The sequence below is a fragment of the Nomascus leucogenys genome, chromosome 6 (genome assembly GCF_006542625.1).
Source record: "Nomascus leucogenys isolate Asia chromosome 6, Asia_NLE_v1, whole genome shotgun sequence".
NCBI classification, from domain to species: domain Eukaryota; kingdom Metazoa; phylum Chordata; class Mammalia; order Primates; family Hylobatidae; genus Nomascus; species Nomascus leucogenys.
The window spans coordinates 60983689-61010370 of NC_044386.1; the positions used below are offsets into that span (position 1 = coordinate 60983689).

The following is a 26682-nucleotide window of genomic DNA, read 5'->3' on the forward strand; positions in this document are numbered from 1 at the left end:
CAGGACGCCCCAGGCAGAGGGCCTGCCTTAGGGTTACCACGGGGAGCCAGGCTTTCCTGCTCTCCAGGAGCCTGCAGTCGGAGGCTGGGATGGGCTGGGGCTAGAGAGACAAGTAGACGGAAAACAGTGATAACTTTATGACAGCAACACGTAATGGCTGCTGAGGAGGAGGGAAGGCTGCCAGGGTCTGCCCCTGGCAAGGGGCTGGGGTGAGGTGCGGGGACGTTCCGAGAAGGGGCTAAGGCGAGAGCGGAGCCTGAAGGAGCAGGCACTCTTCGGGCAGGCTGCCATAGGTAGGGGAAAGATGAGGACACCCCAAGTGCCGAGTACCAGTTTCAGCAAAGGTGCAGAACTGTGGTATAAGGGTGAGGCAGCAGATGAGGCTGGAGAAGTGGGTAGGGCCACCTAAGCTTTGTAAACCCTGCCAAAGAGCTCTGTCCCAAAGGCGTTGGAGAACATAGAAGGATTTTGAGGAAAGGAAGCTTCTGGTCTGAGATCCGAGAGGCGAGTTGGGGGAGCAGCACGCGGGGTGTGAGTTCAGGCAGGAGGATCTTGCATCTCAGTTCCCTCGCAGTGCTCACCTGCTCCAGGGACGTCTGACCTTGGGTCTCGCCCTGCCTCCCAGGTGGGTGTTGGGCGGAAAGAGTCTGCTCTGGGGGAAAGAGAGCCCTCTTTTAGCGCTGTCCACAACCCCAGCCGCTGCTGTCTGCCGCCAACCAGGAGCTCTACCATCTCTTTCCCTGGGGAAGAAACGCAGAGACCCCCATGCTCCATCTCCTCCCTCACTCGCTAAGATAGGCAGCCCTCCCAGAATCCATGCCATTTCCGGAGCAGCAACAAGAAAGACAAACATGGGGACGAGCTTCGCTTCACCCTCCAGGTGCTTTTTCCCCCACCCCACTGGAGACAAACTGGCGGTGCACATTTCTCATAAAAACCATATAGGAACAGGGGCAAACGACATCCTATATTGGTTTCTCATTCTCACCCCAATCTCAGTAGGTATATGCAATTACTATTGCCATTTCACAAATAGGAAATTGAGGCTTAGAGCCATTAATGCCTGGCCTGAGCCACACAGGCAGGGCTTATACCCTAGCTGGAATTGTACCACTTGCCCAAGCCCCCAACAGTGACTTCTGCAAGCTTGGAGAGGCTGACCCCACCGGACTTCCGAGGCCAAGGATGGCCAGGTTCAATAGGAAGGGGTGTGAGGGTGTCAGTGAAGCCTCAGGCTATAGCCCTGCCCTTTCCTGTGAGCCTCTTCCCATGACACCGGGAAGCAGATTCCCTGGGGCTTTTCTTTGGAGTCTCAAGCATAGGTCGTGCCCATTCATATTTGTTTATGGATCTCTCAGACTCCTCCAGAATCCTTATCCTCAGAGTCCAAGACTGACTTCCTGGAAAGGTCTCCCGAAGCTCAGGTGAAACTGTTCTGAAGCTCAAGTCCACCTTGCTCCCTGCTGCCCTGAACTCTACGGACTCCAAGTTGTCTCCTCCTCACATATTCCTGACCATCTGCTGCTTTGCCCATAAGTCTTTATTTATAAGATTATAAACCCCTGCAGGGCAGGCCTATGGCTTTAACATCCTCTTTATGGCTTCCTGTGTGTCTAGCACAGTCCTGGTCCCAAGGAAGGATGGCATTCTAGGTCCCTCATAACCTGGCCCCAGGACATACAGCCCTCTACCTCTCCCCTTTCACAGGCACACTTAGGGCTCCCAAACTAGTAGCCTTTGAGCAAAAGTAAGCAGGCAGACAAGTTCTATTTAACTGTCTATGGGGCTTTCCAAAAGGATTAAAATTAGGGGCCAATGCTGACATTTTTGGAGATTGAAAATAAAAATCCAGGTTTACAGTTTCTCTTGAAAAAAATCAGAAGATTTGCTACCCTTGGCGCACATTTTCACTTGCAACAATAGGTTGGTACTAAGTAGCAAATGCAGTCTGTATGGGGTAGGCATGCTCCAGTTTACCATACTCCCACCTTGCCCATGCGGGGCATTTACGGGACCTGTACCCTGAAGGTTTTCAGGTGTGTGATCCTTGCCCTGCATTGTGGCCACAGAGGCATGGATGGGTATCGTGGTGCAGGCCTTTGCAGTGTCTAGTTCCCTTGAACCTACTCAGAGAGCCCTGTTGCATTCTCATGCCAGTCTCTAATAGTACCTTCATTATTGCCCCAGGAGCAGATGTTTACTGAGCACACTCCAAGATCCATGGACCCAGGCTGGAGACGAAAAGGGAAATTAAACATGGTCCAGAGTTTGTGGGCTCTTCTAGGTGACTCCTGAGAACATGGCATGATACCTGGCAAATAGTAGTTGCCTAATAATGCTTGGTGAACTGAATAGTAAACAATTGGTAAATAGAAACTGAATGGATAAATACACAGAGAGAGGAGAATTATTCCAAGAAACATGACATTTCTGTGATGATCTAGGTTTGCGTTGCTTGGGACCTCAGCTTCCAGGGTCACCTCCTTTACTGTTACCAGAACACTTGTCTGCTCAGATATCAACTTGGAGTATGACTTCTCCCCTGAGGAACTCCCAACGCTGTGGACTGGAAGACCAGGGGTGCATCCACTATGTTGTTTCCTTTATTCCAGACGTACAGACCCCTGGGAAGATGAGGAAATCCAGATCTGGAATGGGCAGTGTATTGAGAGCCTCCAAAGCGGGCAGGAGGTCCAGAGGGGGCAGGTGTCTTACAGAAGGCATAAACAGGCACTCAACATACGTTTCTTTATTTAACCTTCAAGAACTCTGGTAGGTAAATGTACTCTCAAATTTACAAACAAATGAGGAAACTGAGACCTGGAGAATCTAAGTAACTGCCCAAGATCACATAGGCTTGGAGTGGCTCCAAAACCTTTGCTTTTTTTTTTTGTATGGCATTTAACATATAAAATAGAGGTCTAACCCTTTATATGTCTAAAAGCTTTCTTCTTTCTACATTTCACGTAGCGTAGTGGTTAAGAATGCAGACTTTCTGAATACAGTCCTGGCTCTACAGCTTCTGAAAACATATAAAGTACTTAGAATAGCACCTGATGTAGCCACAAGTGCCCCCAGAACATTAGCAATTGTGAATCTATTTCATCATGCCCAAATCTGGCCATGCCTGAAGCCTGCCCTGCTTCCATACTGGAATCAGTCTTCCACCTCTGTTTTGTACTCCTTGTCTCCCATCTGGTGCTCTGACAATGTAGTGCCTGTGGCTGTATTCTGTCCACCCAGCAGTGGGCCCCACTCTGACTTCAGTCAGGCAGGATGGCTCCCTTTGCCGGGTTTGGAGGAGAGGCCAGCCCCTCTTCCCATGGCTTCTCCATTCCATCCTCCCAAGGCCAGGGCCCTAGCCATTTCCCTCTTCGGGAAAGATTCTCTGTGGCATCCCTAATCACATTCTTCAAGGTGAGGTAGTTCCATCTCCTACAGGCTCCCAGCCACAGCCACTGACCTCTCTAGTCTTGCAAAACCCAGAGCAGAGGAGAGAATCACCTGTGGTTCTTTTGCCATCTTCACTTAACTTCAGTGAACCCACAGCAAGAGCCAGGACCAGCCCTTTCCAGCAGACACCCTCTGGGGGGACTACAGTCTGGGCCACAAGTATGGTGTTAACCAACCACGGTGCCACCTGTGCTCTGCACCGTGCAGGCACCAAGAAGACTTGGGAGGCCACGCAGATAGCATTGCTTCTGACCTAGGAAAGCTACTCCACCTAGCAGAGGCGTGATCCTCAGAAACTGAAGAGCACATCAAAGAGTGTATGACCTAAGCAAGACTGGACCAGATGATTAGTAACTGGAAAAGTGACATCAAGACTTAGATATGATAGGCCAGGCACAGTGGCTCACACCTGTAATTCCAGCACTTTGGGAGGCCGAGGTGGGTGGATCACTTGAGGCCAGGAGTTCAAGACCAGTCTGGCCAATGTGGCAAAACCCTGTCTCTACAGGTGTGGTGACACGCATCTGTAGTTCCAGCTACTCAGGAGGCTGAGGCATAAGAATCGCTTGAACCTGGGGGGTGGAGATTGCAGTGAGCCAAGATCGAACTACTGTACTCCAACCTGGGTGATGGAGTGAGAATCTATCTCAAAAAAAAGAAAAAAGAAAAAAAAAAAGACTTAGATATGAGAGGCCTGACAATTTTCCCCCCGATTTGTGAATATTATACTATATTTAAACATCTAATAAGGGCATTTATAAAAATTACACTTGGTTATATGGACAACAACTCTTCTTTGTTGAAAGGGATTATGGGAAATCAGCAATTGCCTTCTTCGTTGCTTCCCTCTGTCAGGGTGTATTCTATGATACCTAATGTTCCTGGAGAGATTCCATGAGTTAGGCACTGTGTTAAGCTCTTTACACATACTCTTTTTTTTTTTTTTTTTGAGATGGCGTCTCGCTCTGTAGCCCAGGCTGGAGTGCAGTGGCGTGATCTCGGCTCACTGCAAGCTCCACCTTTCAAGTTCACGCCATTCTCCTGCCTCAGCCTCCCGAGTAGCTGGGACTACAGGCGCCCGCCACCGTGCCCAGCTAATTTTTTGTATGTTTAGTAGAGATGGGGTTTCATCATGTTAGCCAGGCTAGTCTCGATCTCTGACGTCGCGACCCGCCTGCCTTGGCCTCCCAAAGTGCTGGGATTACAGGCGTGGGCCACTGCGCCAGGCCTACACATACTCTTAATCCCCAGCCAGTCTTATGAAATAGATAATGTTATTATTCTCATTTTACTGATGAGAAAACTGAGGCATAGACAGGTTCCGTAACTTCCCAGGGTCACATTAATAATAGTGGAGCCGGCTGGGCGTGGTGGCTCACACCTGTAATCCCAGGTCTCAGGGAGGCAGAGGCGGGAGGATAGCTTGAGCCCAGGAGTTCGAGACCTGTCTGGGCAATATAGCGAGACCCCGTTCGCCACAAAAAGGAAGAAAAAAGAAAGACAAAGAAAGAAAAAGCGTAATAATAGTGGAGCCAGGGTTTAGATCCCAGCCTTGTCACTTTTAATGATTTCTCCATCACTTCTTCCTAAATAAGCTTCCCCAAACAATTCTCTACTCATGTTTTCCAAATGTCTGTTAGCAACTCATTCGAATTTTACATATGAAGTTGCTGTGAGCAACATTCATCTCACTGTTAGATTGGGGGCAAAATGTTGCAAGTAGATTGTCATATTTCTTTATAAAAAGACATTCCTTTGGCAAAGCCGTTATCAAAAGTACCCTTTCCCTGCCTTCTGCACTCTCTTTGACACTGAAACATCAATATGGTCTTTCAAGAACATCAGATACACTTCAGCCAGCTTCCAACTACAAGCAAACTCAGTGTTCTCGCAATGTTTCCATTGTGGGGTAAAGGCACTGGCAGTTTTAAGAGTCAAGAACCTTGGACTCATCCTTGGCACCTCCCTCTCCCTCCTGAGCCGCCACCCATAGCTAATCCATCACCACAGCCTGTCTTTTACTGGAGCCTCCAGCCTCGAATCTCCTCCCACCTCTGTGACCAACCACAGCCCAGCCTCCCGCATCCACTCTGCCCCAGTCAGAGGGCTCTCAGTCAGAGGATCTTTCCAAAATAGACTGCCTCATAGCACTCTCCTGCTTAAACCCTTCCGTGACTCCTGCTTACACTCAGGATAAAGATCCAAATCTGGAACTGACTATTGTTGCCGCCCCAGCCAGGAGGCTCTCTGATCTCATCTCTCGGGCTCAGTCACACTCCACAACCTGCAATGCTCTCTTCCTAGCAAGCCTGGCAAGCCAGTGATTCCTGGCTAAGACCTGCCTCCCTGGCTAGGCTAGGGTGAAAACCACATCTGCGTCTCCCTGGGTCCTACTGTTTCCCCATGGCCCACACGGTACTTGCACATGATAGGTTCTCAGTAACAGCTACTCAGTGATGAATGAATGGCAGAGAAATCAAGCCTTTGCCTGCGCCCCAGCGGCTCTGCAGCCTGACTGCTCTGCCAGGTGGCCACAGTGCTAGACTTCCATATTAGCTTAGAAAACTACCTCTTGCAGCCACACTGCGTGCCAGGCTCTGCCTCCCTACCTTTACACGCACTCATCCTGACCCAGTTTGCCTGTTTTCAGGAGTGATCACCAACATTTGTACTTTTTGTGACTTGTACACATTTTTACTATAAAATTTCCTGACGTGATTCATTCAACAACTGGATAACAATTGGTTATGGGTTTGACAAGGCAGACTCATTGAAATCTGGAGGCATAAAAGTTACAGTTCTGGCTTCAGCAGTCCAGATGGCGTCCCCAAGAAGCTAGGGGCTGCGGCCCCAGAACTCTGTTCTTTTAGCTGCCACTAAAAAGATGGAAGAATTTAGTTCAAGGCGAAGCCTTGAGATTCCCCCCTGCCCACTCCTGCCCTCCCCGCTCCAAGGCCGCCCTTGATGTTTTATTTAAATCTGATTTCATCTAGATAAGCTTGGTGGAGGGCGAAGGAAAGAAGTTATCCTCCCTGCAGCCTGCCCCCACCCCCTGCTTTGCATTCATTATGCAAGTATTTATTTGGAGGGAGAGGGCCTCCACTGAGCCAAGTGCAAAGTGCTGGGGATATGGCAGCAAACCAGAGACAGGTGGGTGTGTAGGTGGGTTAGTGCTCGTGCTGGGTCTTAAAGAATGGGTAACGTTAAAATTGGAGTAATTGAGATGTCTCATAGTTTTTATGTCTATCTCCCCAAGTAACTCGTAAACTTTTTTGGCCCCATACTGTTACTAGTCTTTGAATCCCTGGCACCCTGGGACATAATGGTCCCTCAGCAAATGCCAGTTCTTAACTGAGCAGGGCATTGGTGGATGTGGGGGCAGGTCACTCGAATGGGCTGATCCTGGGGTGTGCCAGCTGGGGGACAGGTGCCTGAGTGAGGACGCTGGCCATGCCAGAGCATCCACTGGCAGGGGATGGAGTGGTGGGCCACAGGGGCTTGGCAGACGCTCTGAGGCACAGAGAGATGAAGTTTTCACGGGGCAGCAGGGAAATGAGTTGTATGGCTGTTCCTAGTAAGTGGGCAGGCTGGGCGGAGGGACGGGGCTTATTAGAGGAGCTTGTAGTATAAGATGGCTGAGCCCACAGGAGTGGCCATAGGGAGTTTCCAGCCTTGGGGATGAGGGGAATGCAGAATTGGGACCGGGCTGGGTCCTCATTACTGAGGGAAACGCTGTTGGGATCCACACAATGTGAGCTCTGAGGCAGCTGCAGATGTCCCAGGCAGGGCTGAGGAGCCTGCATTTCTCTGCCCGATCCTTCTTTGGGGAGGCCTCACAGTCAGTCCTACAGAGAGATTGTCTTGTTGCCCCTATTGGCAACAGGCTCCACATTCTGGGGCCCTTCCAGGGCTCTTGCCCCACCCCCCACAGCCTCTCTCCAGGCTCAGAAGTCCCGAACAGGAGGTTGCAGCCCCCTTGGAGGTGTGGGTGATCAGGTGGGAGGGCAGAAAAACTGCAGCACAAAGGTCTCTGACAGCCTGGAGGGCCAGTGAATGGGGCACCCAGGTGTGTGTGGCTGGGTTCCAAGCACCCGGGCAGCCTGGCCATGGAAGGAGAAGACTACGGAGGGCCCCCACTTGCTCCTTCACTCTGGAGACAAGCAGCCTCCCAGGGAGGGAGGGTACCAGGGGAGAGGGAGGTCCCAAAGGCCAGCCTATTTCACAACCACCTGCTTCTCCAGCCCCAAAGGACCATAGGGTATACTTTGCCCAGGGGTACCTGGGAGGGAGGGGCTGGGAAGAGGTACAAGAGGACCTAGAACTGGCTGGATCTCAATATCTAGGTAGTGATTCTGAATTGCTGCCAGCTCTGGGCCTTGGAAGCAGTCTTAGGAAGGGAGAGCAGATCTCAGCTCTCTCAAGCAGTCTCAAGCAGCAGTCATATAAAACCCACAAACAGTCCAGTCTTTTTTTTTTTTTTTTTTTTGACACAGAGTCTCACTCTGTCACCCAGGCTGGAGCGCAGTGGCCTAATCTCGGCTCACTGCAACCTCCGTCTCCCAGTTTCAAGCAATTCTCCTGCCTCAGCCTCCTGAGTAGCTGGCATTACAGGCACGTGCCACCACACCCAGCCAATTTTTGTATTTTTAGTAAAGATGGGGTTTCACCATGTTGGCCAGGCTGGTCTCAAACTCCTGACCTCAGCTGATCTGCCCGCCTCAGCCTCCCAAAGTGCTGGGATTACAGGCATGAGCCACCATGCCTGGCAGTCCAGTCTTAATTAGCAACCTTGGACTGGTCTGACTCCCACCCTTCCACTCTGGGCCACTGGTGGGCTTCTGGAAAGAAAGGAGGGGCTGGGCAGGATGCAGGCCAGTTATGAAGGACATCAAGTCTTCCTTCACTACCCTTTTCTCATTTCAGGTTCCTCTTTCCCCCTATTTTAAATCTTAATATATCTTATAGTAAAGTTATCTTAATTTATCTTATAGTAAATTTCATTTAACTATTCTACTTCAACAAGTAAAGAGAACTACTGTATGCCCAGCCCTGGCCAGCCTGGCAGCATCAGACAGGACTCAAATATGAACCAAGGGATTTTGCTACTCTATTCCTGTAAATAGAAAGAATTTGCGGGAGAGGGCAGGTTGTCCTGAAAACACATGTCTTTGTAGAGGTTGCCTCTTGGGAACCCAGGCAGATGTGCAAGGGGACTCTCAAGGCAGGCCAGGCAGGCAGCCCCCAGCGCTGGGCTTATCTCCCACAAGCAGCTGCGTGTTCACGCTCCTTGCCTCTGCTCCTGCAACATGTCTGACAGCCTCTCCGAAAGTGTGTGCAGAGGTATGCATGTCCATGTGCATGCTCACCCATGTTTGCTCCTGGACAGGCACAAGGCACAAGCTGTGTCTGAATGGATCTGGATCTGGAGCTGTGTGTCTCTCTGCCAGCGCGAGCGTAGCCCTAATCTTCTTGCTTCCTTCCTTCCTTCCCCTGCCAGCAAGGGCAGCCCTCTGTACTTCTGCCACTGATCCACTGGCCACCTTTGAGGAGTGGAGGTACTGCCTGTGCTGAGATATTCCTGGGCCTGGAATACCTTTTTTTCTTCAAGAAAATTCCCACTTATCTATCTGGCCCTTACTCTCTCGTGTCTTCAGGGCAAAACTGGAGCATCCAGCTGCCTGGCAGGGTAAATGGAAACGTAATTGTTGCTCTCTGAGGCTGGTCTGTGTTAAATCATTATTGTCTCCCCAGCCCCTCGCCCAGTGCCTGGGTCTTAGTAGCTTGCCTATAAAGGTTTGTTCAACATGTGGTTTATGGGCCTGGCTGGGGAAGCAGTGATGCACAGATGCACACTCTTTTGCCATCTGACTTCTCTACCTTGCTGAAAATAAGCTCATGGGGTTGGCCCTGGGGCTGGCATTCAACTTTTGCCCCAAGTCACCTCTGGTGGCATCATTCTAACAGACCCACAACTACTTTGGGAAACAGTTTTGAATTATCTACTAAGGTTGATCAGGTGCATAGCCTACAACAGATAAATTATATTCCTGGGACTATGACTTGAGGAACACTTGCACATCTGTATCAGAAGATACCCACAGGAATGGTTTTTTTTTTTTTTTTTTTTTTTTTTTTTTTGAGACAGTGTATCGCTCTGTCACCCAGGCTGGAGTGCAATGGTGTGACCTCGGCTCACTGCAACCTCTGCCTCCCAGGTTCTAGCTATTCTTGTGCCTCAGCCTCTAGAGTAGCTGGGATTACAGGCATCCGCCACCACACCTGGCTAATTTTTGTATTTTTAGTAGAGACGGGGTTTCACCATGTTGGCCAGGCTTGTTTCGAACTCCTGACCTCAGGTGATCCGCCCGCCTCGGCCTCCCAAAGTGCTGGGATTACAGGTATAAACCACCGCATCTGGCCAGGAATGTTTTAGAATAGCGCCAAACTGGAAACAGCCCAAATATCCATCGACAGTAGAATGGACAATTAAATTGTTGTATTTCCACATTATGGAATACTACACAAGAAAAAAAATTGAAGAGATTACAGTCCTGCTCATTAACATGAATGAGGCTGGGCACCGTGGCTCACACTTGTAATCCCAGCACTTTGGGAGGCTGAAGCAGGAGGATGGCTTGAGCTCAGGAGACCAGGCTGGGCAACATAGTGAGACCCTGTCTCTGTAAACATTTAAGAAAATAAAGAAAAAAAAATAGCCGGACTGGGCCTGTAATCCCAGCCACTGAAGAGGCTGAAGTGGGAGAATCACTTGAGCCCGGGAGGTCAAGGCTGCAGTTAGTCATGACTGTGTCACTACACTCCAGCCTGGGTGACAAAGTGAGGCCCTGTCTCAAAAACAATAAAAAATTTAAAAGAGCTGAGCATGGAGGCCACTTTGGGAGGCTGAGGCAGGCAGATCCCTTAAGCCCAGGAGTCTGAGACCAGCCTAGGCGACATGATGAAACCCCATCTCTACAAAAAATACAAAAAAATTAGCTGAGCTTTATGGCAAACCCCTGTAATCCATTACCTTACCTACGAGGCCCAGGCAGGAAGATGGCTTGAGCCCAGAAGGTTGAGGCTATAGTGAGCTGTGATCATGAACAGAGTGAGACCCTGTTTCAAAACAAAATGAAAAACAAACAAAAAAACCAAGAAAACAAGAAAACAAAAACTATACAATGATGAGCCAAAAAGCAAGACATGGAAGAATATATACATATATATATAGTATGAATCCAGCTATAGAAAGTTTGAAATCAGGCAACCTAAACAATATTGTTCAGGGATCTGTACAAAGGCAGGAAGCCATTGAGAAACGTAAGGGGAGGATTATCACCAAATTCAGGACGGTGGCTCCCCTGGGGAGAATATGTCAAGGAGGGGCACATGGGCTTGGAATACTGTCTTCATTGACCTACGTGTTGGGTACACAGGAGTTTGTTTTGTTATTTTGCACACTGCATATGTGCATGTATGTACTCCCCCATATATACCATGCATTTCACACAAGAACACAAAGGCCGTGTGGCTCTGCTCTGCCCCTTTCCCCTTCCAGCTCCCATTCTCATCCTCAGCTAGCAGAGGAGGGTCAGGGTCTTTTAGCACAGCTTCCTTCTGTCTCTGAGTGGATCAGAGGAGTATGGGGGTGAGGGCCTCCCTTCTGTGGCTGGGCTCTGGCCACTCCAGGGTGGGAAGGCCTGGAGAAAACAGGGCCAGGCAAAGCCGGCTGGCTCTGCTGTTTCTGCCAATGCTGGGATTAGGCCAGGGCTCTGGCCCACCTGTCATTTCACTCATTCAGCATGAACATAGCCACTGAGCACTTACTGTGAGCCCCGGGTGCTACTGGGAGAGTTCAGATAAGTGAGAGAGGGTCTTTGACCTCAAAGATCTTACAGTATGCTCAGAGAGGACCATATACACAAATAACAGTATACCAGCAAAATGTGAGCTAAGTGTCATGTGACTACTCATCTACTCTTTCAATAAACATTTGTTGTGCACCTATTACATGCCAGGAACTGTGCTGGATGGTGATCATGTAAAGACAGTCAAATCACAGTCCTAGCTCTCAGATTCATAGCCTGCCTAATGCTGGGGAAACTGGAATAAACAACTGTGTGGCAAGCCCATCAGTGCAGATATGCCCAGGCAGAAGGAGGAAGGGAACTCATCCAGGATGGATGAGATGGAGACAGAGGACTGAGGGAAGGTTGGAGAAGAGAGGTCTTCCTGAAGGAGGCAGGCCCTGGCCTGAGGCTTTAGAGATGGGGAAGCAAGAGAAAGGTTGAAGGGCTGGAAGGACTTCCAGAGCTGCCCCAGACCAAAGGCACAGGGGTGAGAAACACGACAGTGAGGACTCCTTGCAACAAGAACACGAACATTCAGAAGGGAAGGAGGGAAGCAGCAGAAGGGGAAGGCCCAGGGGGGTTAGAGTCATATTTGCCTTGCCAAGCCTTAGATCTTTTTTTTTTTTTTTTTTTTGAGACGGAGTCTTGCTCTGTCGCCCAGGCTGGAGTGCAGTGGCATGATCTCGGCTCACTGCAAGCTCTGCCTCCTGGGTTCACGCCATTCTCCTGCCTCAGCCTCTCCGAGTAGCTGGGACTACAGGCGCCTGCCACCTCGCCCGGCTAATTTTTTGTATTTTTAGTAGAGACGGGGTTTCACCGTGGTCTCGATCTCCTGACCTCGTGATCCGCCTGCCTCGGCCTCCCAAAGTGCTGGGATTACAAGCGTGAGCCACCGCGCCCGGCCAGCCTTAGATCTTATAGGTGCTGGGAGCCACTGAAGAATTTGCGGGGAGCTTGATAGTTCACTGGTTCAGCGTAGAGGAAGGGTTGAGGGGCATGGCCTGGAAGAAGGGAGGCAAGTTGGCAGGATGTTAAGATCCAAGAAGTATTTAAGAGATACCAGGCTAGCCTCTGAGAGTGGGTGGGTGGTGGGTGAGGGAGAGAGGCTGAATTCTGGAATGGCCCCCTGCAAGAGTAACCAAGTGGTGCACACAGGGAGAGGAGAGCTCCCACTCTGCACTAGCGTGGCTGTAGGCTCTGGGTACCAAGTGTGGGCAGGGGTTGGGGACAGCCAGGAATGTGAATGGGGCTCTGCACCACCTGATTTCAGGGCTCCCAAACACTGGCCCGTGGACAGGGCTGGCCCGAGGAAGTGAAAAAAGTATGGGCATAAGTTCTCATAAATCAAATGTATGCACTTTAAAGAACTATCCTTGGGCTGGGCGTGGTGGCTCATGCCTGGAATCCCAGCACTTTGGGAGGCTGAGGCGGGCGGATCATGAGGTCAAGAGTTTGAGACCAGCCTGGCCAATATGGTGAAACCCTGTCTCTACTAAAAATACAAAAATTAGCTGGGCATGGTGGTGTGCACCTGTAGTCCCAGCTACTCGGGAGGCTGAGGCAGAAGAATCGCTAGAACCCGGGAGGCGGAGGTTGCAGTCAGCTGAGATTGTGCCACTGTACTCCAGCATGGGCGACAGAGTGCAAGATTCCGTCTTAAAAACAAAAACAAAAACTATCCTTAAAAGTGCTTACAATTAAATCAATAAGTAAGCATGTCACTTAGAGGAATGAAGTGAATTATCAAAAGAAGCCCCTTAAAGATTCAAAAGTGGTTTTGTCCCGGGAGTGGGAATGGGGATAGGAGGGACAGGGGACTTTTATTTTTTTAAATAAGCTTTTAAAAACTGTAGTATTTTTTAAAACCATGAACATAAAGCATATGCAAAAATTGAAGGGCTGGGCACACTGGCTCAATACCTATAATCCCAACACTTTGGGAAGTGGAGGTGGGAGGATCGCTTGAGCCCAGGAGTTGAGCCCAGCCTGGACAACATGGTGAGAGCCCGGCTCTACAAAAAATACAAAAATTAGTCTGGCATGGTGGTGCACACCTCTAGTCCCAGCTACTGGGGAGTTGGGGGGGTGGCAAGGGGGAGGGCTGAGGCCAGAGGATCTCTTGAGCCAGGGAGGTCGAAGCTGCAGTAAGCTGAGATCACGCCACTGCACTGGGTGACAGAGTGAGATCCTGTCTCAAAAATAAATAAATAAATAAAAAATCCTGGCCTAGCTGGGCGCGGTGGCTCATGCCTGTAATCCCAGCATTTTGGGAGGCTAAGGCCAGTGGATCAATTGAGGCCAGGGCTTTGAGACCAGCCTGGCCAACGTGGTGAAACCCCGTCTCTACTAAAAATACAAAAATTAGCCAGGCATGGTGGCACATGCCTCTAATCCCAGCTATTTGGGAGGCTAAGGCACGAGAATCGCTTGAACCCAAGATGCGGAGGTTGCAGTGAGCCGGGATCGTGCCACTGCACTCCAGCCTGGGTGACAAAGTGAGACTCCGTCTTAAAAAAAAAGAAAAAAAGGCCGGCCGGGCGCGGTGGCTCACGCCCGTAATCCCAGCACTTTGGGAGGCCGAGGTGGGCAGATCATGAGGTCGGCAGATCGAGACCAACCTGGCTAACACAGTGAAACCCCGTCTCTACTAAAAATACAAAAAATTAGCCGGGCATGGTGGCGGGCGCCTGTAGTCCCAGCTACTCAGGAGGCTGAGGCAGGAGAATGGCGTGAACCCGGGAGGCGGAGCTTGTAGTGAGCCGAGATCGCGCCACTGCACTCCAGCTTGGGCGACAGAGCGAGACTCCGTCTCAAAAAAAAAAAAAAAAAGCCTTGTATGAAATGATGGTAATAGAGGATAGGCTTCCCCCAACCCCTCTTCCCTTTAATGTCCTTATTGGCTAAAACAAAACGTCGTTGAGTCCTGAAATCCCAAACTGGGGGCCTTGAACCCCAGGCAAAGGCCAGATAGGCTGGCTCCGCGCGTTTGCAACCCCGCGGGCAGCCGGCAGGGGTCAGGCGAGCTCCATGCGACACCCGAGCTGCGTCTGGCGAGCCAGTGCTGCGCTCCAAGAAGCGCGCTGCCTCGAGGGAGAGGGTCAGAGGAAGGCCTCTGGACCTGCCCCCTAGGCTGGGGGTCGCGACAGATGACCACCTGGGTCTTAGGTCCCAGCTCCCACCCGGCAGGCAGGGGACTGGGCACCTCTTTCCAGACCGCGCACTGCGTTTATACCAGGTCTGGTCCCATCCCGCCGAGGGCAACTCACCTTACCGGTCTTCTGAAAGGGGGCCCTGCGGGAAACCTTGCCTCCTGCACTCGGTTGTGCAAAGATCAAGGAGCTCAGACTTGAGAGGGTTACATGGGAAAGGGATTGTTATCACTAGATTATATGGATTTAGAATTAGGACTTAGGCTCCTGGGGAAGCCTGCTCTAGGACCCAGATGGTGGTTGCAGAAGATTGCCTTGTCTAGAATCACCCTTGGGGATGTGAATAGGTCTGGGGCAGGATCCAGGAACCTGCATTTATTCCAGGTTGCCAAATTCTGATGAGGGGTGTGCTCAGACCACGCTTAAAAAACATCCCAGGGTTCTGTTGCCCTCCCACAGGGCAGGCAGCATCAACAGCAGCGAGCTGCCCTGATAGTGTGACCTGCCTAAAATTGGAGTGGAATAAGAGCCAGCCGCAGGAAGGAGCAGTGCTGGCAGCTGGTGCTGCAGATTTGCCCAATGCATGTAGGCAACCAAACACGCCCACAAGAACCAAAGTAGACGTGCCCCTTGTTCTTCCATTTACCACTCAGGCTGCATGGTTCATTTTGTTTTTTTGCTTTTAATTTTAAAACATTTATTTTGCTTCACATACAGAATCAGGAAAGAAATCACCTCCCCAAGTCGACAGGGATTAGACAGACTGGATGAAGCACCCCATTTTGCCACATTGTCTCCAGGCTGGTCGCTCCAGCCACACATTAAGCCAGCAAGATGGCCCTTTTAATCACATTCATCTCCAACACAGCAGGGAGCAAGACAAGGAAGTGAAAGGCACTGCCTATGAGGCCAAGATCTTGCCCTCAGGATGGGACTGAACTGGGGTTGGTGAGGAGCTAACCCCACCTGTCTCAAGCCTCAGGCTAGGAACAGCACTTGGCTGCAGGCCAGGACCAAAAGCCAGGATAGGCGCTGCTGGGCTGAGAGCCAAGAAAACCAGTTCCCTCTTTTCGGAACTCAGAAGGGGTGGAACAACACAGACCCATTCCCTTCTCAGATCACACTCTATCCAGACTGTTGTACAGTGGGGCCCAAAGCTGGAATTCTCAGAACACCTCCATTTTTGCCACTAGCAGATCTGGATTCTAGTTCGTTTTGACCTTGAGAAAGTCAAATTGCGTTGATCTTTTTAAAAACATGGGGGCGGTTTTCAGAAATCTATAAGCTTCTTTCTGGCTGTAAGAACTTAGCACTCTGGGCTCCCTGCTTCCTTTAAAACTCACTGGGAGATCTGGGAAAGGGAGGCTGGGACCTCTATCCTAAGGGCTGATTTTACCTTCCTGTCCCTCACGAAAGAATGGGCTGGAGGACAGGAATAGGACCTGGACCAGCCACTCTCCAAGGACACAAGCTGGATCCAGACAGGAAGCAGCGGCAAGTAGATTGCTTCTCCCCAAAATCACTGGTTTAGAAGCAGATGGGTTTGTTTCACAATATATTTAATACAAAATGGCAGCAGCCACTGTGCAGTTATAACAAAATTAGCCATAGGGTATCTGGAGAAATGTACACAGGCAGCCTCAGCTGGAGTCAGGCGAGCCAACTCCAGCCTGCTTGGGTAGGGCCTGTGCCTGCTACCCAGTCAGCTGTGGGTGGTCACATGGCCAGGACTGGAAGGTGCCCGTGGCAGGGCGGTGCACAAGGGCTCAGAGGTGCTGTACAGGAGGAGCCAGTCTTCCAGTAGCACACAAAAGCATGCCGTCCTCTGCTCTGCCCCACTGCGGACTCTTAGCAGCATGTGTGTTCATTTATTTTATTACTATTTTTTGAGACAGAGTCTCACTCTGTTGCCCAGGCTGGAGTGCAATGGTGCAATCTCAGCTCCTGCCACCTCCGCCTCCTGCGTTCAAGTGATTCTCCTGCCTCAGTCTCCTGAGTAACTGGGATTACAGGCGTGCGCCACCAGGCCCGGCTAATTTTTGTATTTTTAGTAGAGACGAGGTTTCACCATGTTGGTCGTCAGGCTGGTCTTGAACTCCTGACCTTGTGATCTGCCCGCCTCGGCCTCCCAAAGTGCTGGGATTACAGACGTGAGCCACCACTCCCGGCCTATTATTTTTTGAGACAGAGTCTTGCTCTGTCGCACAAGTTGGAGTGCAGTGGTGTGATCTTGGCTCACTGCAAACTCCGCCTCCCGGGTTCAAGCAATTCTCTGCCTCAGCCTCCTGAGTAGCTGGGATTACAGACGTGCACCACCACCCCTGGCTAATTTTTGTATTTTTAGTAGAGATGGGGTTTCACCATGTTGGCCAGGCTGGTCTGGAACTCCTGAGTGCAAGTGATCCACCTGCCTTGGCCTCCCAAAGTGCTGGGATTACAGACATGTGCCATGGCACCCAGCCATCATTTATTTTTATTTTTAGAGACAGGGTCTCAGTCTGTTGCTCAGGCTGGAGTACAGTGGTATCATCATAGCTCACTACAGCCTTGAACTCCTGGGCTCAAGTGATTTTCCTGCCTGGGCCTCCCAAAGTGCTGGCATTACAGGCACACACCACCCTGCCTGGCCAAGCAAGCGTATGTGTTCATAAGCTGCTAGAAGCTGATACCTCTAGAAACTGGAAGAAACAAGGGCCAGGTTTTTTGTTTTGTTTTGTTTTGTTTTTTGAAGAGTTTTGCTCTTGTCGCCCAGGCTGGAGTGCAATGGCACAATCTCGGCTCACTGCAACCTCTGCCTCCTGGGTTCAAGTGATTCTCCTGCCTCAGCCTCCTGAAGTAGCTGGGATTACAGGCTCCCACCACCATGCCCAACTAAATTTTTTCTATTTTTAGTCGAGACGAGGTTTCCACATGTTGGCCAGGCTGGTCTTGAACTCCTGACCTCAGGTGATCCACCCACCTTGGCCTCTTGAAGTGCTGGGATTACAAGCGTGAGCCACCACGCCTGGCTAGGCTAGGTTTATTATTTTTTTCCCCCAGAAAAGAGACTGCAAGTTGAATTTGCCTTATCCAAAATGCTTGGAACCAGAGTGTTTCAGATTTCAGGATTAGGGATACTTAACCTGTACCAAGTTCCAATTCATGGAGAGGGGCCATGATTCTGCTGTGCTTGAGCAGAGAGATCTCCCTGCCAGAGGCTCACCCAAAAGAAAGAGGTGGGTACCTGCATGCCCCCAGGTGCCTACCCTGGAAGGTGGGCTCAGAAGTTAGAGAGCAAGGGCACAGAGTCACCAAAACCTGTCCCAACAATCCCCAGACAATATGCTTCCTGCTGAGTCCATTTTAAGTCACAGAACACTAGTCGTGGCACAGGCCCTGCTGTGAGGCCCATGATGCTTGGGAGTTGCTGTGGAGAACTTAACCTCCAGAGGCCAGAGGGCTGACAAGAGCAGCTGGGCAGGAGGGCCTGCTGTGGGCAGGGTGGGAGAGCCGCCACATCTCTACTTCCCAAGAAAGGCCACTAGGTGCAGAAAAGGGTCTCAGGACTAGTGAAAGTCTGCATTGAAGGCTCTGCCGATGACCAGCCGCCTCACCTCGCTGGTCCCAGCCCCTATCTCATACAGCTTGGCATCTCGAAGAAAGCGGCCCATGGGAAAGTCATTGATGTAACCATTGCCACCTGCAACCAGAGTTTGGGCAGAGAAGAAAGGAAGTGATTGACAGTGGGCAAAACAAAGAAAGCAAACAGAATGCCAAGTATATAGAAACAGGCCACAGGAGGAGAGGGTGATTAAAGAAAAGCAGCAAAAGGTAGCAAGAGGGAGGGGTGTGGGGAATACACTAGTCCTTCCTTATCCTTGGGGGATACATTCCAAGACCCCAGTGGATGCCTGAAACCGTAGATAGTACCAAACCCCATATATATGTTGTTTTTTTCCCTATACATACATACTTATGAGAAAGTTTAATTTATGAGTTAGGCACAGTAAGAGATCAACAATAATAACAAATACTAAAATAGAACTATTATGACATGCCAGCATCACTACTCTTGCAATTTGGGGCCACTGAGTAAAATAATAAGAGTTACTTGAACACAGGCACTCTGATACCAGGACAGCTGATTGGATACCCTAGGTGACTACTAACGGGCAGGTAGCCCACATAGCACAGATAGGCTGCACAAAGGGACGATTCATGTACCAAACATGACAGAGCAGCATGGCACAACACTTCATCAAGCTATTCAGGATGGCGTGGATTTTAAACTTACGAACTGTTTATTTCTAGAAATTTCCATTTAGCTTTTTTTTTTTTTTTTGAGAAGGAGTCATGCTCTGTCACCTAGGCTGGAGTGCAGTGGCACGATCTTGGCTCTCTGCAACCTCCGCCTCCAAGGTTCAAGTGATTCTCCTGCCTCAGCCTCCTGAGTAGCTGGCATTACAGGCGCGCACCACCGCACCTGGCTAATTTTTGTATTTTTAGTAGAGATGGGGTTTCACCACGTTGGTCAGGCTGGTCTCGAACTCCTGACCTCAGGTGATCCACCTGCCTCGGCCTCCCAAAGTGCTGGGGTTACAGGTGTGAGCCACTGCGCCTGGCCTTTTTTTTTTTTTTTTTTTTTTTTTCCCCGAGACGGAGTTTCACTCTTGTCACTCAGGCTGGAATGCAATGGTGCGATCTCTGGTCACTGCAACCTCTGCCTCCTGGGTTCAAGCGATTCTCCAGCCTCAGCCTTCCAAATAGCTGGGATTACAGGCTCCTGCCACCACATTCGGCTAATTTTTTTTTTTTTTTTTTGTATTTTTAGTAGAGAGGGGGTTTCACCATGTTGGCCAGGCTGGTCTCGAACTCCTGATTTCAGGTGATTCACCGGCCTCAGCCTCCTAAACAGCTGGAATTACAGGTGTGAGCCACTGTGCCCAGCCACACATTTTTTTTTTTTTTTGAGATGGAATCTCGCTCTGTCACCCAGGCTGGAGTGCAAGGGTATGATCTCAGCTCACTGCAACCTCTGCCTCCCGAGTTCCAGCAATTCTCCTGCCTCAGCCTCCCAAGTAGCTGGGATTACAGGCATGCATCACCACGCCTGGTTAATTTTTATATTTTTAGGAGAGATGGGGTTTCACCATGTTGGCCAGGATGGTCTCAAACTCCTGACCTCAGGTGATCCGCCCGTCTCAGCCTCCCAAAGTGCTGGGATTATTGGTGTGAGCCACTGTACCCAGACCCATTTAGTATAGTTGGACCTTGGTTGACCACACTAACTGAAACCGTGGAAAGCAAAGCCAAGGAGAAGAGGGGACTACTGTATCTTGTTGGGGGTAGGGTGGGCAAGAGGTTGCGGCTGAAAGGCCACCCAGAATGCTAAGGTTACCAAAGAAAGAGGGGTGCCACTGACAGGCATGGCAAATGGGGATGAGAGGACGCCCACACAGCAGCTCAAGGATTCAAACCTCAGCTGCTCGGCTCGAGTCTGTGCTCTTAACCACCGCACAGCATGGAAACAAGGCTGGTCTACCTCTGAGACATCTCCCTTTCCCATTTCCTAGAGTCTATGAGGCAGGGAGGATGAGAGGGGGGTGTTCCCAAAGGCAGCAGCAACTCCTGGCATCTAGCAGTTTTCTCATTTGCTTTCCATTTCCTTCTTGTAACTGCGACAGAAAGAGTCTGAAGGTCCCAGCTCAGCTGGGCCTAGCATAAGCACATAGTGAGGAGTGGAGAGGAAACTGCTTTCTTTCTTTTTTTTTTTTTTTTTTGAGATAGCCTCTTGCTCTGTCACCTAGGCTGGAGTGCAATGGTGCAATCTTGGCTCACTGCAACCTCTGCCTCCCAGGTTCAAGCGATTCTCCTGCCTCAGCCTCCCAAGTAGCTGGGATTACAGGCGTGCACCATCACGCCCAGCATGGGGTTTCACCATGCTGGCCAGGCTGGTCTTGAACTCCTGACTTCAGGTGATCCGCCCACCTCGGCCTCCCAAAGTGCTGGGATTATAGGTATGAGTCACCACACCCACCCCGAAACAGCTTTCTGAAGTAGCCACAGGCCCCAGGAGTGAGGGAGCCCTAGGAGTGGGAAGTGGGGATCACTCACCAAAACACTGAATGCCATCCAGGGCTACCTGTGTGGCACACTCAGCTGAGTAAAGAATCACACCTGCACAGTCCTACGGGAGGAAGCTCGGGTCAGCAGGGCCCTGTGAGGCACACAGACAGCAAGTCCCAGCAGCTGGCCCACTGCCACCGCCTCTCCCCGACTGAGGCTGGCCCTCACCTTAGCAGTGCAGTGGCCCTCATCGCAGGCCTTGGCGACATTGTAGACATACTGCCGACACGCCATGAGGCGGGTGTACATGTCAGCCATCTTCCCCTGCATCAACTGGGCACAAAGGGATGTCACAGGTCAACATGCTGGAACACTCTCCCAGTTACCAAAAGCAGGTCAGCAACAGCAACAAGACAGCCAAGGATGAGGAAGCAGGGGCGTGGAGAGGAGATGGGATTTACCCAGGATGATGGAGATGGAGGCAGGTGTGGGATTTAGGGCCCGAGTGTGGCTGTTCCACAGCCCGCATTACACCCTGAAGTAGCCATCACTGCCTCCGAAAGGCATGGCTCCCAAGGCACCATTTACTCCAATGCTTATTACCTTCCAGCAGCTTCTTCGGACCAGAAGGTCTAACTACAAATACCAACCTCTTTCCCTTCTGCCCCCACAACCTGCACGCTTTGCTCTCCAACCTTACAATGCCTAGTTCATCCACCTCACACAGGAATCGAGGTGGCAATGTGATGAACTTCCTGATGACTTCCAGAGCCAGGCTGCATGCTGAGGAAGACTGCATTCCAAGCAGTCAAGTTCAATTTGCTAGAGGAGACAGTAAACATCCACGGTGCCCACCTCACTTCCTCTCTTTTCAAAGAAAACTTTAGCCCAGTCGAAGTGTACATGTCAGCAAAAGCACTTGGCTCACCTGGAAGTGGCCGATCTTCTGGCCAAAGGCTTCCCTCACGTGCAGGTAGGGAATGGTGTGGTCCAGGACCGCTTGCATGAGCCTGTCAGAAAGGAGAAAGGCCCCGTGGGCACCTCCTCATCCCACCACCGGGTGTGGTGGCAAAATGCTAGCGTGCGAAGGCCAGAATCCCAGGGAGGGGAAAAGCAACCTCAGAAAGTCTTGCCACAGTTATGGCACTGATTGACCAGAGGTGCAGGGGCGTGACAGCCCAGGTGTCGTTTCACAGCCGAGTAAGCCACCCTGCTCCTCAGGCCTTTTGTCTGTTACTTAATGATATTTCCCTGCTGTGGGAAGAAATCCAACATGGGAGGAGGAGGTTCCTTTTGTCTCCCAGGAGAGTGCAGGGCCAGGAGGCAGCTCCCTTTGGCCCCGCAAGGGGAAGGCTGCTGCTGCTCATGGTGGGTCACCTGCCAAAGAGGCCGACAGAGCCCAGCTTCCCCCAAGCCTCACACTTACCCGAGAGGCCCCCCAGCCAGCACCAGCCGCTCCAGGTCCAGCCCAGTCATCAGCACGTAGACACCCTTATTCTCATGGCCCAGGATGTTGGCAGCTGCCAGGGTAAGTGCTGGTCAGAGGGAGAGAGCTGTCCACAGCCTCCTCACTTTTATCAAAGGTACTAGATTTGGAAACATGGCTCTCAAGTAAGGCACTAAAATATGTCACTTGACCTTTATTCAACTAAGGTTCCGGGTGAAAGAAAAGGATCAAGTGAACCCCTTCCAGTCAGAAGTGGAGCCGCCAGGACTCCCACCCCATCCACGAGGCCAACCACAAAGCCCAGGGTTGTTAGATCTTTCCCTTCCCTCTCTGGACTCCCCTGGATGGGAAAGAAGAAAAGTTAATTGGTCTAGAAGTCACCCAATCCCTCCCTGACTCTTTCTACGCAGGCACCTATAAAGAAACCAGAGAATTACTCTTTCCCCCAGGTGGAGTCAGCTCTGGTCCAATGTCACCTCCCTGCAGGGTAGTCCATGAAAGCTTCTTTGTCCAGGAGACAGGCCATTCAGAGCTAGTGACAGAAGCTGCTGAGCACCTCTCCACCCAGTAAAGCCAGGAGACTGGATGGCCTTGGGAGGTGTGGGCAGGAAAACGAGTTGACACTACTGACCTACCTTTAATGCTAGCTGAATTTTTTCCTGTCAACAAAGAAGGAGCTGCACAGCTCCCTCTCCCTGGATGCTCCCTGTAATTAAAGCACACTCTTTTGGGCTGTCGGTGATAGGCATGGTATATGGCTGAGGCAGACAGCAAACCTAACTGTTGATCAAATCCATGCCCCTGGCCACGCACGGTGGCTCAGGCCTATAATCCTGGCACTTTGGGAGGCTGAGACGGGTGGATCACCTGAGGTCAGGAGTTCGAGAGCAGCCTGGCCAACATGGTGAAATCCCATCTGTCTCTCTACTAAAAATACAAAATTAGCTGGGCGGTGTGTGCCTGTCATCCCAGCTACTCAGAAGGCTAAGACAGGAGAATCACTTGAACCCAGGGGGCGGAGGTTGCAGTGAGCCGAGATCGCACCATTGCACTCCAGCCCTGGGCAACAAGAGCAACACTCCATCTCAAAAAAAACAAAAAAAAATTAGCTGGGCAGGGTGGTGCATGCCTGTAATCCCAGCTACTCGGGAGGCTGAGGCAGGAGAATCACTGGAACCCAGGAGGTGGAGGCTGCCGTGAGCTGAGATCACGCCACTGCACTCTAGCCTGGGCGACAGAGCCAAGACTCCTTCTCAAAAAAAAAAAAAAAAAAAAAAAAAAACCCAAACAACAAATCCATGCCCCTGGTCTGGTTAGTACATGATGGCTGTGCTGGCTCTCCCACAGTGCTCCACCATGTCACATTTCAGTTACACCTCGGGGGAGAAAATACTCAGACTCAAACAGAACTGCCTTCTCTCTACTGAGTCTGGCTTCCATCAGTGGATTCAGATGTTTTGTTTTTTTCTTAGTATCATTAATGCTAAAAATGAATAACTCATTTTTAAAATATTTTACAAAAACGTGAGTTAATGAGTTACTCACATGCAGTGGATGGGCGAAAGTACAGGAAGACTGAAGGACATCAGTGGGAAAGGGTAGGTCTGACCCTTCTCCTCCGGCTACTGAGTACAGACCCTACGTGGAGTGTGTGATGCCAGTCAGGCATGCCGCTGCAGGGCCCTGGCCAGGAAGGAGCGCTGTCCAGCAGCCCCAGCTCACAGCCTAGCCACGTGTCACTGAAGCGCTAACAATGCCAAGCCTCTCTAACCCAGAGGCTTTCTCAACTTGAGAACAGCCAGATCAGCCTGGAAGGGGGTCAGGAGAGGGGCTCCCCAATTCTCGGTGCTACTTACCAGGAACCTTGCAGTCTTCAAAGATTAGCTCACAGGTGTTAGAGCCCCTCATCCCTAGCTTGTCCAGCTTCTTAGAGGTGCTAAAGCCAGGCATACCCTTTACAGGAAACAAAAGGTGGCCCTGGTTACAGATTAGCTCCAAGGGGGCCTCGTAAAGAAAAGGCCCCTGGGAAGAAGGCACCCACCTTCCTATTGAGTCCCTGTACCTGCACAGCATGGCAGCATCCTAGTCCCATGCTCCCCCCGGGACCTTCCGGTGCTAACGCCCCAGATTGATCCCAGCCTCCTCTGCCACTAGCTTGTGTTCTCCCCAGTTCTCACGGGGACAGTTCTTTCTCAATGATATGCTCAGTTCCCTGAGCCCTCCTGACCCCCCTGGCCTTATTTCCCTCCCCCAGGGGACATTACTTCCAAGACACTGTCACCAGCCCACTCAATTCCCTTATCCTCTGTTGTTCTCCTGTCTATACCCAAAGGGATCCTACTAGGGCTGAACTGAGCCCTCTGTGCTTTGACCTGGACTACTGGGTTGCAGCATGTTTTGGCAAGTGCCCAGCAAAGTGCTGGCACATGCTGCCTTCAGCCCGTAATAAGGGTGGCGTCACGCAACCTGGAGATTTCCCATGTCAGCCAGGTCCCTACTGCTCCAACCCTAGACAGCTACTTTCCCCCTCTCTATGGAGGGTACCACAAACCTTTACAATACTCGCTCATGAAACTCTCTGCCAACTCCCCGACCTGTGGCCCCAGCCTTCAGAGGGCCCCCAGCTTCCTCCTCATGATCATTAGGCAGGTGGTTCCTGCACCATCACCTGTAACCCATCCTTCTCTCTCCTGCCCCCACTCACCATTGTGTTCTGCCCACTCATTCCCACACTTTTCAATTTCTCCCTCTATTTTCTTTTTTCTTCCCTTTTTTTTCCTTCTGACCAAAAAATCTGCTCAGTTCTCTCATTTCTAAAAACAAACCCAAACTCCTAACTTTTCATTTGAACTCCTGCTCTGCTTCCTTCTTGCTTCTGTTGTCAAGGCTGTTGCAGGGGCAGTCTCCACTTGTATCCCACCCACACCTCAGTCTCCCACGGCCACACTCATCAGGTCCACCAAGGGTACCCTGACTGTCACGTCCCGACCTTTCAGTCCTCCCCTTTCTAGACCTCTTTGTGTGGCCTGGTGCTGAGGACGGCTCCACCATCTTCAGAAGTGACCCATCCGCCCTGGACTTCCTGGACTTTTGGTCACCCTCCTTGCAGTCTGCTCTCTGCCTCACCCCCACCTCTGGGGGCCTTGCAGAGCACACAACACTGATTCCATTTGAGATCAGTGAAGGGGCTATCTCTGGTACGACTGTTAGGAGGCAGAAGCCTCCCTGGCCCTGCACCCACCTATACTCACCTTCTCCACAATGAAGGCTGTGATGCCCCGAGAAGCTGGCACAGCAGCCAGATCTGTCTTGGCATAGACAATCAGGACGTCAGCATCAGGGCCATTAGTGATCCAGAACTTGTTGCCATTCAGGATGTAGTGATTTCCTAAGGGCAGGATGTTGGCTATTTGCTGAAGCCACCCTGGCCTGTCTCAGCCAGGCCATAGACCTTCTGCTGAGCAAGAAGCTGTCCACCTCTGAGAAAGTTCTGGAAACCCAGCAGGGGCCACCCCAAATTGTTGCTCCCTCACCCTGATAATGTCTGTACCTCTGCCCAATTTGGCTCCCAAGTTGAGAGTGGCCTCACCTTTCTTTTCCGCTTTGAGCTTCATAGAGACAACGTCAGAGCCTGCATTGGGCTCACTCATGGCCAGGGCTCCGATGTACTCACCACTGATCAGCTGCAAGGAAAACCCCCAACAGGCCTTGTTACAAGCTCAGAGTACCCTAGAGCAGCTCACTGGTACTGCTTCTTCCGTCCACATTACACCCCTTCAAACTTCGCTCTCAGACCAGGGTATCGGTAAAGTCCTAGAAGTCTCTTCTAAGCCCAATGGCTACAAGGCTGAAAATGCCTCTCCTTTTTCCATTCCCTTTGCAAAGGAAGCTAGTCCTACTCTTCCATTTCTTAGAGTTCTCTTCAAATGTTGTCTGTCTGTTGTTCAATGCAAGAGTTCTGGTCCTATTTTTATTATTTTTGGCTCAAGTATTTTAAAGCAATCCATGGCCTCTTCCTAACTACATTTGGTTCATGGCAGCATGCTACAGAAAGCAGGTCTGACTGCCCCCCAAGGGGAGAGGTTATCTTATAGTTGGTGGTTGCACTGTGAGATTAGCGTGTATTACATTTCCATTTCCTCACCTTCGGGAGATACTTCTCTTTCTGGGCCTCATTCCCATTGCGTACAAGCTGGTTGATGCAGAGGTTGGAGTGGGCACCGTAACTGAGCCCCACTGCTCCAGAAGCTCGGGATATCTCCTCCATCACCAGCACATGCTCCAGGTAGCCCAGGCCGGAGCCGCCATACTGAACTGTGAGTGGTGTGGTACAAGGGAGTGGAAAAGGCAGCCCAGATTAAATCGGGACATTAAGAATCTTACATTTGATGGCAGAAGGGAAGCACCTTGTAGCACCTATTCCAAATTCTCTCTAGCAACAAGAATAAGCTGATGCCACAGACCTGCTTACAAGCTCACTGGACGGGTTTTGCCTGCTGGTGCTTGTCAGCTTAGGGGTGATGCAGAAGGCAATCATTGCAACTCCTGCTTTATCCCAGACAGACTTCTTGATGAAGATATGTGAACAACCTGAGCATCCACTACTCAGAAAGTTACAGAAATGCAGAGGCAGATGAATAAATGAAGGAAGAGGGCCTGGAGAAAAACAAAGGCATTGGGGTGGAGGTGGTGTCCAAAGCACCAAGAACAGATACAAAGCCAGAGGATGTGATGTGTC

General features: G+C 50.8%; 1 protein-coding gene across 12 annotated transcripts in view; it reads right to left on the reverse strand.

Annotated features, from left to right (window-relative positions):
* Nucleotides 1-113: 113 nt before the first annotated feature.
* The window catches only part of IVD (isovaleryl-CoA dehydrogenase), a 31022-nt gene continuing 4453 nt past the window's right edge, over nucleotides 114-26682 (reverse strand). For 2 of the 12 annotated variants that reach the window (XM_030814300.1, XM_030814301.1), the window contains exons 4-12: nucleotides 26089-26258; nucleotides 25534-25627; nucleotides 25196-25332; nucleotides 23801-23897; nucleotides 21924-22017; nucleotides 21426-21507; nucleotides 20726-20830; nucleotides 20546-20618; nucleotides 114-652 (exon numbers count right to left, since the gene is read on the reverse strand). In XM_030814300.1, the coding sequence (XP_030670160.1) occupies nucleotides 336-652; nucleotides 20546-20618; nucleotides 20726-20830; nucleotides 21426-21507; nucleotides 21924-22017; nucleotides 23801-23897; nucleotides 25196-25332; nucleotides 25534-25627; nucleotides 26089-26258 (1169 nt within the window). In that variant the 3' untranslated portion in view covers nucleotides 114-335. Of the gene's footprint in view, nucleotides 653-2170; nucleotides 2232-17454; nucleotides 18132-20545; nucleotides 20619-20725; nucleotides 21320-21425; nucleotides 21508-21923; nucleotides 22018-23800; nucleotides 23898-25195; nucleotides 25333-25533; nucleotides 25628-26088; nucleotides 26259-26407; nucleotides 26601-26682 lie in introns of those variants that run through there. The other 10 variants (XM_030814302.1, XM_030814312.1, XM_030814308.1 and 7 more) reach the window with 9 other exon arrangements.